Source organism: Talpa europaea, assembly GCF_964194135.1.
Source record: "Talpa europaea genome assembly, chromosome: 7".
NCBI classification, from domain to species: domain Eukaryota; kingdom Metazoa; phylum Chordata; class Mammalia; order Eulipotyphla; family Talpidae; genus Talpa; species Talpa europaea.
The window spans coordinates 96,150,563-96,165,006 of record NC_140074.1 but is presented as its reverse complement, the minus strand read 5'-3'; the positions used below and the strand labels follow the sequence as shown (position 1 = coordinate 96,165,006).

At 39.6% G+C, this 14,444-nt stretch overlaps 1 protein-coding gene across 3 annotated transcripts in view; it reads right to left on the bottom strand.

The window, feature by feature from the left end:
• The window catches only part of ARHGAP44 (Rho GTPase activating protein 44), a gene marked incomplete at both ends in the record, with an annotated part of 144,862 nt that overhangs the window by 51,219 nt on the left and 79,199 nt on the right, over positions 1–14,444 (bottom strand). For all 3 annotated transcript variants that reach the window (XM_084236841.1, XM_084236842.1, XM_084236843.1), the window contains 4 exons: positions 171–282; positions 4,952–5,028; positions 13,038–13,142; positions 13,536–13,575. In XM_084236841.1, the coding sequence (XP_084092967.1) occupies positions 171–282; positions 4,952–5,028; positions 13,038–13,142; positions 13,536–13,575 (334 nt within the window). The remainder of the gene's footprint in view (positions 1–170; positions 283–4,951; positions 5,029–13,037; positions 13,143–13,535; positions 13,576–14,444) is intronic.

Here is a 14,444-nt window from a genome sequence, read left to right as displayed (position 1 = left end):
AGGATAGTCTTGACCATGAAGTTGGACAGTAAAAATCCCTAAAGAAAAACAGAGTCACAGAGTCGAGGGAAGGACAGAAACAATAACACAAGTGGAAGTAGAATGACTAAATGACTGTCCTGTCCTTCCCATCCTGTTCACTTAGGCCTTGCCTCATTTCTAGTCCTTACCTCAGCCAGCAAAAACAGGGGCTCAATCACATCTCTCTCGACTTGTAATTCAAAATGAATCAGCTCCTGGGCTAGCTTGTCCTCCGTCTCTCCACAAAGTTTCAGCATCTTCCTAAAACAGAAGAAGAAAAAGCCACACTGAGTACCCTGGCAAGAAGGATGTCACCAGTCTTGCTTTCATCACCTCCTGGCTGGGCAAACTTTCACGAGACAGTATTAAAGTGGTTGTTTCTAGAATATCCCATTGACCAATTTGCTGCATTCCTTTTCATTTCTGAAATTACAATTTTAAATGATGCTGAACACGTACTGTGTGCTGGGGTAAAAGGGACATGTGGAGAAACAGAAAAGATATGTGAACAGTCTCACACATGCTAAGTCCTAAGCACCAGCCAGGTGCTTCCAGCTCCTCTCTAAGCACTGGAGGAACTGGCTACTACCAATACATATCAATCCAATCTCTTCAAACACACACAAGGAACTATTTCAATAGTCTCTAATAGGATGAAAACGCTTTCTCCTAAGTCAGAAAAACTTATTTAACACATGATGAGTAGTTAATTATCCATAAAAAGTTGGAAAGGAAAAAACATTCCAATAGTTTATTAGTAGCAATCAAATAAAAGACCTAAATGAGTAGAAAGTCATGCCATAGTCCTAGATGAGAGGCTATATTTCAAAAATACTCATTTCCTCTGAACAGTATATATGCAGTTCATACGTCATACATCCCCACCTTTGCATGGTTCCATGGTAAACTGAAACTCACATAAAAAGTTTCACAAACCAATGAAAGTATGCGAGGAGTTAGCTGTTATTCTACAGTTAGTATGTACCTTTCCTGCCCATATTTTTATACTTTTACTGTATACAATTGTGCTCACATACATATGTATAATATTGCTGCTTCAACTAGTTAACAAGTTTATATTAATTATTTCACCCTGCACCTAGCCTTCTATTGCACCCCTTTAAATTTATCATTATCTTTGGGGCTCATTCATCTTGCTACATGCAAAATTAGATCACTCAGCTATACAGAATTCCATTCTATGAATAGACCACCATTTATCAAGCCTCCCCCTAGTCAATAGTTTTTAGCTATTACATGCAGTGCTGCAGTACATATGCTTACACTGTCTTTTTTTTTGCACATGTGAAATTTTTCTGTGCAAAGCAGAGAAGCCATAAATTCCTTAACCTTGGGAGATATTCCCAAATTGCTTTTTAAATGATTATACCACTTTCACTTATTAGCACATATGAGAGTTCCCATTGTTCTATACACAGGTGTTTTAATTTTTGCCAATTTGGTAGATACAAAATATCATCTAATTCTAGTTTTAATTTGTATTCCTTAACTACAGTGAAGCTGAATATCTTTTCACACTTGGAGCACTTCTTCCATGAAGTGCCTACTCATATTCTTTGGCTATTTTTGTATTGAGATCTATTTATATGAATTTATTTGTAGGAGTTCTTTATATATTTGGACATATGTGTGTGGATATGGAGTGGGCTCAATTTTTTTCCATATCTTCTGTAAATGTCAAGTCCCAGATTATGGGTTCATCTTTGCACCTTTTTAATGTGTCTTTTATTTGCTTCTGCTACCAGCTACATATTTCTAATGGTGCATTTTAATTTTAAAAATAATTTTAGGCATTAGCAATTGACTCTCAACTGTGCAAATGAAAAAGTAACTACCTTTATATTTCCCTCCCAGTCACTCATTTGTATGGGTAGATCTTTAGTATTTACACTTATTTTGACTCAGAGTTAAACTGGGTATAGTGTTATCATGATTATTGGCCTTTCCTATTTATTTGTTCTCTCTGGAATTAATAACTGCCTTGTTTGGGCTTGTTTGTTTAGTTTTCTGTGGGTCTGATTGAACACAAAACCTCTGTCACTTTTCTAATTTGTCTAAGACAGTGAATGGCACTTGCTATAAATGAGTTCAATCTTCTTGAATTAGTCTCTCCTGGACCTGTGCCAATCTGGAATAAGCTTTCCTTCTACCCCCAGCACAGCTGCCTTCCTGCAACTTTCCTTCACTGTTTCTTGGAATTCTCTCTCCTGACATGGGTTGGAGGTCCAATTCCCTGTATCATGCTACCTCTCTTGGTTCCTCACCAATGTGCTTACTGTACTTTAGCTTCCTTAGAAAGAGGGTGTGGAAAGTCTATTTCTGAGTTCTTGGGTGTCATAACATCCTCCAATCCCTTCATGTTGACAGATATGCTGGGTATCAAATTCTATGCTAAGAATCCTATTTCTTCTGAATTTTGAAAGCACTACTCAGTAATCTTCAAGTTGTCATTATTGTTTTTGGCAAGTATAGAAGCATTCAGATTTCTCATCCTTTTTTTATAGAGGTATGGGTAAGAGATGGGTTGAGTGATCCAAGTGGGACCTGACTAGCTTTCAACTCATATTTGTGATTTTAATAACCACATAACTCTCAAAGACTCACTATTCCAGAGATCCTTGGTGCTGTCAATTCTTGAGCCTTGTTAGCATTTCATGGTGTGACTCATGTTAGCTCTCTGCTTTATATTACTTCTGGCTTGGGAGACGGCTTTCTGGGACTTGAGAAGTCAGTTCCCAGTCAATCATAGGTTTTATAGATCACAGAATTTTGTTGCTGTTCTCTCTTCATTCCTGTTTTTCCTGTCTTTGTGGGTTTATGCCTTTTAAGAAAAAAATCCTTTTATTATAGTGGATTTTGGAAGGGAACATGATTACATGTGTGTGTTCAGCCTGTCATCTTCACCTGGGTGTCTTCCTTCTCATTTCTTTCAACCTTACTGTGTCATTATATTTCAGGCGTGTCTCTTAGAAATGGCATACAACAGGCTTTCATGTTTGTCTACCCGAGACTCTCAGCTTATTCCATTTACATCTCATGATTACATAATCATATGCAGTAATTGCTATTACCTTCATTTTCTATTAAGCTTTTTAAGCTTTTCTTGGTTTAATTTTTTTCTCTTTCAGTGCCTTCTATGTTTTTTTTTTCCTATTTCATTCATTTTCCTTTCTTCCTTTTACCAGTTTTGAAATTATACACTGTATCTATTCTTTTTTGTGGTTACCCTTACTTTCTTAAAATGCACACTTTCCCTTAACTTTAAATGGAATAACTTTATTCTCTTTTTAAAATATACAAGAGCTAGAAACAATGATTCTGGTTCCAATGTTACATGTTAAATTTTCTAGTACTTTCATATCATTGTGCTTTAACCACCCCCCAAATTAATCATTATTATACTGCTACTTTTAAATTCAAAATTTATTTATATTTCCTTAGACTGAAGGGTAGTAGAATATGCCACTCCCCAAAAATGCCACTTTAGCATAAGGATTATTTTGAGCTGACGGCAAATGAAAAGAAGTAGATGCAAGAAAATCTCTCTGGTCTCCCCTATTTGACTAAAAGCAGGACATACATCTGTAAGGGTTCCTCTTCCTTCTCTACAGAAATTAAGCAGAGACGACTAGAGCCCCTCATGTGTCAAGGGAGGGCTGCAGAGGAATCACAAACCTTACTAACTGACCTTGTCTTCTAGGAGTTTGCCCATATATTTGCCTTCCTACAATAAAATTTGCTGGCTTGGAAACTCAAATTTCATTTCCTCTGTCTAGTCACTTATTCTTTTGTTAAAAAAAAAGCCAGGTAAGCCCAAATTCTGGTCACCCCTTCCAGTTACTTATCACTGAGTTCTCCCACAAATAACTGCATATGTTAACAAAAAAGTGTATGCCTTTGTTTTGTTAATCTGTCTTTTGTGTATTTGATCTGTTTTTTGTCTTTTCAGTATCCCAGTCCAAGAACCTAAAATGGATAGAGAGGAAAGAAATTTGTTTGGACACCTCACTCACTAATCTTTCAAGCTACCTTGCTACTTGTATTCTATTCTATTCTATTCTATTCTATTCTATTCTATTCTATTCTATTCTATTCTATTCTATTCTATTCTATTCTATTCTATTCTTCTTTTCAAGAACTATGAGTAGCTGATGATGTAATCACTTTTATCATCCATGTTTCTGGATTTAATGTCTACATCTTTAACTCTTGCAATTCATTCTGTTCATTCCAGGTAGTGACTTCAAATCTGTTTTCAAGTACACTGACTCTGCGTGCAAATTCTAGTTTATCTCAACTGAATTTAAATTTCTTTTTTAATAATTAAAAAAAATTAAAGTCCTATTTGGTTTTCCTTTGATTCTGCCCATTTTTTATACATTGTTTGATTTTTTTTTTTTTTGGATCAAGGCTATTTTGGTTCTTATTTAATTTTTAAATTACATTTAAAAATATTTATATTGTCTTTCAGGTTGTTCTATTATTTTCAGTTCCTAGGGTACTAATTCTCCTACTGATTGTGCCTGCTGGTTCCCTCTCATGGCAATTCTATATTTAGTCTGTTTTTATTATGAGCTCAAAGTCAGCAGGGGTTGTTCTTCTGGAAATCCCATAAGTTCTGACATCTGACATTGAGAGGTTTCATATTTGCTTCTGCTGGAGCCCTAGGGAACTTAATTGTCCTTCAACAGTTTTATGGTAATTTCTCCACTTGGGAATTGCCTTGCTGAACAGACATTATGACTTCTGATTTCTAACTAGCAAGCAACCTTTTCTTCTTCTCCACTTTACCCCAGTCACCAGCCAGACTTCAGGGGTCCTCAGTGCTTCCCTGAGCAGTTCGAATCCTCTTTTTAAGGATGAGGATTTACCTAGATCTGTCACAAACCCATGCCTGGTGTGACCTTACCCGAGAAGCGTGTCATCTCCCAGGATAGCTGACCCTTCCATCAAACACTGAGCCAGTGTTGTCAAAGGCAATTTTTTCTGAAAAGAGGAAAAGTATCGCAATGAAAATTACTTCAAGGGTCATCTACTTACTCTAAAATAGCACAAAGTCAAGTATTTGCCTAGATACTCTATTAACTAAAAAACAAACTCACTTTCAAATATGCTTAAAGTCTACAAATTCACAGGATACAATGATAGGTTATACTCAGAGATGTCAAAATTCAGAAAGTTAAAACAATTAAATTTGCCTATATGGAAAATAAGCCTAGATTTACATTCTGCATTTTAAAATAAAATGGAAAAGCAGCAAAGACAAAAAGGTAAGATTTCAAAATTACATTAACAAAGATTTGAACAGTGTTTTAATTTCCAAAAACCAATGCCCTTGCCGAAGGAGTATCACTGAGGGGTGATATTTAAGATGCGACCAGAAGCAAGAGAAAGAGTCGGCCATGTCCCACTCTGTAAGCAAGGGAGGTTAGCATCAGATAAGAGAAGTGTGTCCACATACAATTTAGCAAGATAGAGAAAGTAAGCATCAAAGTGAAGGGACATGGCAAAGAAAATATACAAATAGACAACAAGCACATGAAAGGATGCTTCACATGACTAGTCACTAGGGAAATTCAAAGTCACACACACCAGGATGGCTATAATGATATTACTAACTTTTTTAAAAAACAGAAAATGAGTATGTGTGCACATGTGGAGAAATTGGAGCCTTCATGCATTGCTGGTAGAAATGTAAAATGGTGCAGGGCTGTGGAAATATTTGGTGGTATTTCAGTAAATTAAAATTACCACCACATGGCTCAGCAATTCCATTCTTGGGTGTACACTCAAAATAACAAAAAACGGATGGCCAAGTGAAAACGTGCATGAATGGGAATGGAGCATTAATGACTAAGAGCCAAAAGGTGGAAACCGTTCAAATGTCCCTCGATCAATGGATTAAGCACAATGTGGTATGTCCATACAAATGGATATAATTCAACCACAGAAAGGAATGAAGTCCTGACACAATCTACAACATGGGTGAATTGAAAATGCAGTGCTTAGTGAAATAAGCCAGGCACAAAAGAGCATATGTGGTGTGATTCTATTTACAAGAAATGTCCAGAGAAAGCAAATCCATGTAGGCAGATTAATGGTTGCTGGGAGATGGGAGAAGGAGAAAATGGGGAGTGGTGGCTTAATGGACATGTGGTTTCCTTTTGGGATGATGAAAATGTTCTAGAACTCAGCGGTGATGATAGTTGTACAACACTGTGAGTGTACTAAATGTCACTGACTTGCATACTTTTAAACAGTTAAAATGGAAAATTCTGTGTTATATATTGAATACATAGGAAGGCAGCCAGGAGAAAGGGAAGGAAGGCCAGAAGGAGGGAGGATGCTGCTACGAGTGAGCCATGGCTCATTCCCTCCTTCCTGACAAGTACTGACAAGCCCTCTCCTCACTGGGCTAGACCATCCGGCACATGGTGAAAATAACAAGGTGAAAACGGCTAGCAAATCCTTAGGTCTTTCGGTCCACACTGCCGCACAGATAGTTATTTGAATGGGAAGTCACCAAACTACATCCAGTCAAGTCTCCTGCATCATTACATGAAGAGGTTTGGCTATAATGCACTTATTAGTCCTGCATTTATGGACTGCCTGCCCAGGCACCACAGCAGTGATGAATGAGACTAGATACTGTTCTCATGGAACTTATATTCTAGTTCAGGAAGACATAAATAGACACTATGAAAGAGCTTACTTCAAATAGATGGAAGATCTGTGGACAACAGAAAGCAGGATGATGGGCAGAGTAGGCCGAGGTGGGGTATGGAGCAAAGGGAAGGGATGGCCTCTCAGAGAGGTGATATTTAAGCAAGAGAATAAGTCAACCATGTCTCAAGATTTGAGAAAGAACATCCCAGGCAAAATCAACTGTAAGTGCAAAGGTCCTGTGGTAGGAACTAACAAGGCCAGCTCCAGGTTCCAAGGAGGCCAATGTGGCTGCAGCACAGTGAGTGGCAGGGAGAGTGGTGGGAGAAGAATACAGATCAGTTCCTTGCAGCCAGCAGCAGACACAGGGAGTGTATTCTAAGGGCATCTGCAGGCCACTGAAGGGCTTATTTAAGAGCATGACCACATTAAATGGGATCACTTGCAGAGGGGGGAGGCGGATAAGGTGCAGATAGGGTTTTAGAGCTTCATCCACTAGAATTTAAGAATCTGGTTTGAACAGAGCCCTGTGTGCTCTAAGGTATTTCCAGGGAAGACCTTGAATGATATAGAATGGAAGTACAGGTGGTTCCCAGATAAGTCCAGGTGGAAAGAGCCCAAAACACCTATGTGGGTAAGGTCTCCAGAGGTCAAAAATCTAGCCCCTTCCTGCCCTTAGTCATGCCCACTCCATGAGAGTCAGACGACTTTCATTCAGGGGTAACTTCCCACTCCATTTAAAAAGAATGAAATATTCTTCTCCGTAAAAACTAGACTAGGAAAGTCAGTATTAAAACATCCAAATCTAAACACTTTCTAGTTGTTCTACAAAGCTATTAGGTACAGGATTCCAGGCACTTAATTAAAGGCACAAGATACAATATCTTACTCCCACATTACCATTTAAAAAAAAAGTTAAAGAATATTTTTTTAAATTGTCAAATATAGTTAAAAAATAAATTATTGAGCAGCTATAATATTTATTATCTTCACAAAGAGGTGATTTTGTCCCTTTAAGACATCTGGCAAATTCTTCAGATGATTTTGTCTGTCACAGCATGGAAAATAATACTGGCATTTAGTTGGCAGAGTCCAGGGATAGTGCTAAACATCCTACATGCACAAAATAGTCCCCAGAAATAAAAAATTAACCAACCCAAAACATCCAGAGTGCCAAGGTTGAATAATAACCTGGTTCAAGAAAAGGTCTTTGATCTGAAAATTCCTAAAATACCTCAAAAAGCGATCACTGAACAAGCTCCACCCAAATAGCATATTGTACAACTGTGGTACCCATGAGCTCACACAGAAACACCACTCTGATTTGTGTGGAGCATCCCAAGTCCCAAGACCCCCTTTAAGGCTGCAGCTCAGGTTTCCAAATCATCTTTCAGAATCTAACAAGGAAGCAAGAAAAGAGAGAGGACTTCACCTAAAACTTCTAATGGCCCAGGAGTTGGCAACTTTTGCAGAAATGCATCTACCTGTAGGTGAGTAGAGTTTCTCCATATACGGAAAAAGGAAATTTAATTAATACTGGAGAGAATGAAGCACAAACAGCATCTGTGGGTAACTAAAGGGTGTAGGTCAAGTTCAACAGAACAATTGCCACTGACGATATGAGGCTAATCAGTCTTAGAGGGAGGATAGTAAGGGAACTGGCAAGTGTCTGTTCAAAATTCAGATTGGATAACCAGTTTGGGGAGATATGTCTAGAGGGGTTGTGATATTAAGTCAGGAAGACAACATTACTTTCTAACCCTTTCAAGTTACTTAACATCCCCACTGATGATTTTGAGATGCTCTTAGGTGGCTAGGAGGGTAGCATAAAGAGACAAATTAGCACAAAATGAGAAAGTTATTCTTCTTTCAACTGCCTTCTTATTCTTCAGATTTTTAACAAGGAGAATGACCTCTTTATCCCATATCTATCTATCTACCTACTTACCTATTCATCCATCCATCCATCCTCCAAGATGAATTACAGCTTACCCTAAGCATAATGGCTTTGAACTACATGGATCTACTTAAATGCTCATTTTTTCAATAAATACATAAATGCACTTTCTCTTCCTTGTGATTTTCTTAACATTTTCTCTGGCTTATTTTAATATAAGAATATAGCATGAAATACATATAACATACAAAAATACAAATTAGTCAGCTGTTTGTTATCAGTAATTTCAACAGCAGCCTATTAGTAGTTACATTTTAGGAGTCAAAAGTTAGACGTGGATTTTCGACTTCTAATCCCCATGATGTTCAAGGGTCAACTGTAATTCATTTTCAAGTAGGAAATATGATACAAAACTCTAAAGGTTCTATGGGCCTCCCCGGTGGTGCAGCGGTTGAGCGCTGGGTTGCAGCCACTAGAGCGCCGGTTCGATACCTGGCCACCAGCTGAGGGTCCCACATAGCGCGCAGACCTCTCCTGCCGCCCGCTGCTCCCCTCAGCAGTGTGCTTCGGTCCTTCTGCCTGCTCTGCTCCCCGCTCTGGTGAATTCTCTCACCCTCCCGCGCTTCTGACTGTACCCAGTGCTTGTATAAATAAATAAACCTTAAAAAAAAAAGAAAAAACTCTAAAAGTTCTATAGGGCTTAGAGCAAAATGCCTCTCTCCTATCCTTAACTCTCAACCACCTGATTTCCCTCACCAGAAACCCATAATGGCAACCACTTTTTTGTGTATCTTCCCATAATAGTCTAAGCAGATCTAATTATATATGTTGTATATGTGTGTCCATTTTTTGTAGATACATTACCCTACAAATGCTAGCATACTATACCCCTCTACGCCCTGCTTTTCTTTTCATGTAGAGATATCATTCGTGTTATCTATCATGATATGTTGTTGAGCTGCCTCACTTCTTACCTTAAAGATGACAGATCACTAAGTGAAGTTGTCAATATTTATTTAAACCAGTCCTCTCCTGAAGGTGTAACTGTCACTAACTAGGGCCTGTGCTTGTGGTATGCGTGACTCCCATAAGGAAGCATCCACTCTAGGAGAGATGCTGAGGAAAACTGAGTGTTTGAATTCCAAGGGAGAGGGAAAAAACCTCAGTGGAAATTAATGGTGAGTTTTTATTTGTAAATACTTTAAGAATCAAGACAGTAGAAGGAAGTCACCATGTAAAAACAGAAATGAACTACAGTGGTGGTATAATGTCACATCAAAAAAGGGGATAATAACAATCTATAATTAAAGGCAGTAGAAATTCATGAACTATAACCCACAGAAGACTACACATTATTTCTATGTCTAAAGAAATTCTTTGAGACAAAGGAAATGTGGAGGACTCAGCAGATGCAGCTCACCATGTTGATCTTACCAAACCTAATGACTGTTTGCTCTTTCCCTTGTTGTTTGTTTGCTCTTTCCCTGTTTGCTCTTTCATATCTTGTTTATATTGAATCTTAGAAGGCTTCAATTGCCCAAAGATCTGAAAAGTGCTGAAGTTTCTTTATCTCCATTGACAGGGATCTTGCACAATAATCACCTAATATTCGGGTGGTTACTAGTGCCCAAGAATAAAGATTAGCAAACTCCTGGCCATGATTTTCCAGGTCAAAGAGAACCATTTAAAATAAACTTTCCCTTGATTCTAGAGTACTGATAGAACCTTAAGAATCAAGGGAAGGGAAGACAGAATGTTCTAGGATAAGGAAGAAGTCAATCTGACTTGTCTGAAATGACTGTTCTCTAAAATTATCTTGGGCATAAGCAGCATCAATTTGTAGGATGACTCAGAGACAAAAAGTCTTATTCTAATATCCACTCTGCTTTCCAGACACACACACACGCTATCACTCCCTCTTTCCCCTCCTTCTCATGCTCTCCCCATACCTTTCACTCTCTCCCTCACTCTCACTCTCTAATCCCCTCCTCTATCACTGAAAACTACTGTCTATCATCCTTTAATCCAAGTCCAGGAAACTAGCTCTTCTGTGGTTCACCTCCCATAAGACACGATCCAGACTTGTTGCTCAGGGTTCAGTAGTTTCCAATGGTTATTTCAGCCAAACAGTGGAACCAAAAAAACAACAGTATATTTTTCAGTATTTGTTTACGTTAAGTATTGTGCAATGTATTTACATGCATTACTTCACTGAACTCTCAAACTACTTTACTGGGTTGGCATTCATTACTGTTACTATCAATTTCCAAATGAAGAAATAAGGCACTTGGAGGTCATTGACTTGCCCAAGATCAGGTATAATTAGGAAGCAGCAGAGATGGGCTTCAACTTTGACTAGTTAAATTCTGGAGCTTAAACTCAAAACCACTCATGCCAAATTGCTTCTGTATAGAATAGGAAGGATTCAAATAGTTTGCTGATGTATGAGCCCCAAAGTATGCATGAACCATCCTTTCACAATACAAATTTAATTTTAGTATGTGGCGGGCTCTGTTCTAGGAATTAAGAATATAGTCATGATGAAGAGACAAGATTCTTGTTCCCATGGGCTCACAGATCAGTGATGGAGACATGAGCAAAGGAATGGTCACAACGATTTCAGAGAATAATACATGACTGAGGGGAAAACCACAAGGAGAAGGTGATACCTGAGCTAGAATAAATAATAAGAATTGTGTTTATACCTTACCTGAAGGGTAAGAACATTTCATAGAGAAGATAGAGCAAAGCAAAGACCCCAAGATAGATAGGAGCAAGGAATGTTCAATAATGAAAAGTACCGCTGTAAAAATGAGACTGGTGAAACGGACCAAGAGCTGAGCTCAGAGATGCAGGTAAAGGACAAATACCAGGGTCTCAGGGCAAGGCAAAGAGGTTGGACTTCATTCTACAATGGGACTCCTTTGGTGGAGTTTAAGCAGCAGAGTGGCATCATGTGATTTGCATTATTTTATTTTTTTAAAAAGACTTATTTATTTATTTATACAAGCACTGGGTACAGTCAGAAGCACGGGATAGTGAGAGAATTCACCAGAGCCAAAGCGGAGAGCAGAACAGGCAGACTGACGAAGTACACTGCTGAGGGGAGCAGTGGGCGGCAGGAGAGGTCTACGTGCCATGTGGGACCCTCACCCTGTGGCCAGGGATGGAACCAGTGCTGCAGAGGCTGTGGGCAGCTTTGCATCCCAGCGCTCAACAGCTGGGCCTCCAGGGGAGGCCCTGATTTGCATTTTAAACACTCACTCAGGCTGTTGCAGAGAAATTTTGGGGGTCACAGTGAAGACTTGATGGGAACCACTTTGTTAAGGCAAGACATGATAACCTCAAGGACTCAGGGGTAAACATGGAAGCAAAAGGAAATTCTCTGGAGGAAGAATCAGCAGGAAAGGCCAGGTGTGTGTGTGGGGGGGGTATGAAAGTGAAGAATAAAAGATGGTGTCTGGGATTTAGATTTGAACAAGTAGGTGGGTACACAGTACGATTCTCAACTTCTCTGCTAGCTCCTCTTTCAGTAAGAGCCTAAAATAATGTAGTTCTTGGAGTTCTTGATTCAAGAGGCATTTTGTACCCTTTATTTTCTCCTTGAGTGGACTCAACAATCCATGAGGTTAACATAAAGTGGGGTGGGAGTGGAAGACCCCACTCAGGGAGACCACCATGAAGAAGTCAACAATGACTCAAGGTCAGAAGAAATCAGGCAGACACTAGACATGTAGATTGTAAAGTCAAGGAAGGAGGAAAAAACAAAACACCCTAGATTGGATATCCTCTGTAATAAAACCAAGTGAGTATTTAAAATATCCTTTAATCTTTGGTGGAGCTGTGGGGTAAGTGGGTCAAAAGGGAAGCCAGCGTTCAGTGATTGCTTTCACCCAGGGCTGTTCAATGGGATCACATTTACAAATCTGTAACTACTAAGTAGTGGTAGTATATACAAAAACATTAGAGCACTTTTATTTAACGGGCTTTCTTTATTGTTTCATTATAGCACAAAGAATTCAAGGGCCTTTGGAGGTTACTTGTAACCTGCAAGCCACAGTATACTTTTTTCTTTGAGGTCTTAAGATACTACAGAAACAAATGGAACCTCTGAATGAGCTGAAGCAAGGTTAAGAGAAAAGCTAAAGCTATCCTAATGGTCAGTTCTCCAGCATGCCCTGCTATCATCCCAGTTACCCGAGTTTGGGCAAGTCAAGCAGAGAGGGCTGTGTACCTGGTGAGGATGAAGGATGCTACAAGCAGTGTTAAAAGGAAGGCAGATTTGGAAGAGCTACCATTCTGCAGGAACACACCACAGGTGGATTCTCAGACACAGAAATGGCTGTATTCAGCCACACCAAATAGCTTCAGAAGTGGAGGGGCCCCCTGTCCTCAATAGGCAAGTCTGAAGCTGTTGAGCTAGGAAAACACTTACGGAGCGCTTGTCAGCTTCTGCCCCTTGCTGGCCCTGAAGACAAGCAGTGAGTTTCTTGTGCGTGCTGTGGGACACCTGCTTCACTAGTTCCAGCCGTTTCTCCACCTGCAGATACAGAAATGGGAGTGTCAGGAGTGAGAGGAAAGGTCAGAGTGGAGTCTTTGGTGTGCACAGTCATGGGAAAGACTCTGACCCATGTTTCTACAGACACATGTAGCCTTGGGGAGTTAACATTCAATACTGGATAATGGGAGGGGAGTGATCACAGACTCTGGGTCTACCTGGTGACTGCACAGTAAAACAACTTGAAATGTCTCCAAAGAAAATCTTACCTGCCTGGCACTCAAAACACAAGGTTCTATTGTAAAGACAAAAAGTTGTGCTCTTAAATAGATTTAATAGGAACAGTTGAACAGCTTAAACAGTACTGGGAATGACTTAATTGTAAGAGGACAGTACTTTGGTGTTTAATAAGCTATGGGCCAGCGACCACCTTACCTGCAGAAGGTCTTCACTCAGAACTTCAGTCTTTTCTGCCCTAAAGAGAAAATTGAGAAACAATCAATAAGAAAACTAGGAACACATTCTCATACCTATTCCCCACCCTCTTCACTTATGGTGAGACTAGAAAGAGGCATTCGCAGCAGAAATTTCTAGTAAGAGAAAAATACATACAATACTGAAATTTCCTGGGAGCCCTTAATAACTGGCAAACAAGAGACTCTGAAGAGTCTCTTGCTACAGATAAGAACCTGGATGAAGGACAACGAACACATCTCTTTTGTGACCAGGCATTTTTAAATTAAAATTCAAAAACAGGACCTCCCTGGTGGCACAGCAGGTTGAGAGCTGCGCTGTGAAGCTGTCTGCAGCCTCTGCAGCACAGGTTCGATTGCTGGCCGGCCAGAGAGATACCCATGTGGCGCAGCAGACCTCTCCTGCCTCTCCCACTGCTACCTCAGCAGTCTTCGGTCTGTCTGCCGTTCTGCCCCCCACTCTGTCTCTAGTGAATCCTCTCACCCTCTTGCACCTCTGGCCTGTACACCAGTTCTTGTATAAATAAAAATAAATCTTTTTTAAAAATTCAAAAACAAAGTAGGTTGCCCTGTCTATACCCTTTGCCCCTTCCCTCCAAAAACAAAGTAAGTTAAAATAACAGAAATTTAGGGATCAATGAATAGCAGTCAGAGAAACAGCATTGAGTCCTGGTGACAAATGCAGATACACCTCTGAGATTCAGCAACTAAGTGTTAGGCCCACCAGGAAGTGGAGCGACTTGAACTTGAGATTAACACATTCAGGGAAAGAACTTAACACTGGCTAAAGGGGTTCCAACCTGTTAGCAACTTTGTCTCAGAACAGAGGAAAATGCAGATCTTTGGAGCAAAGCACTCCCAATGCACTGCC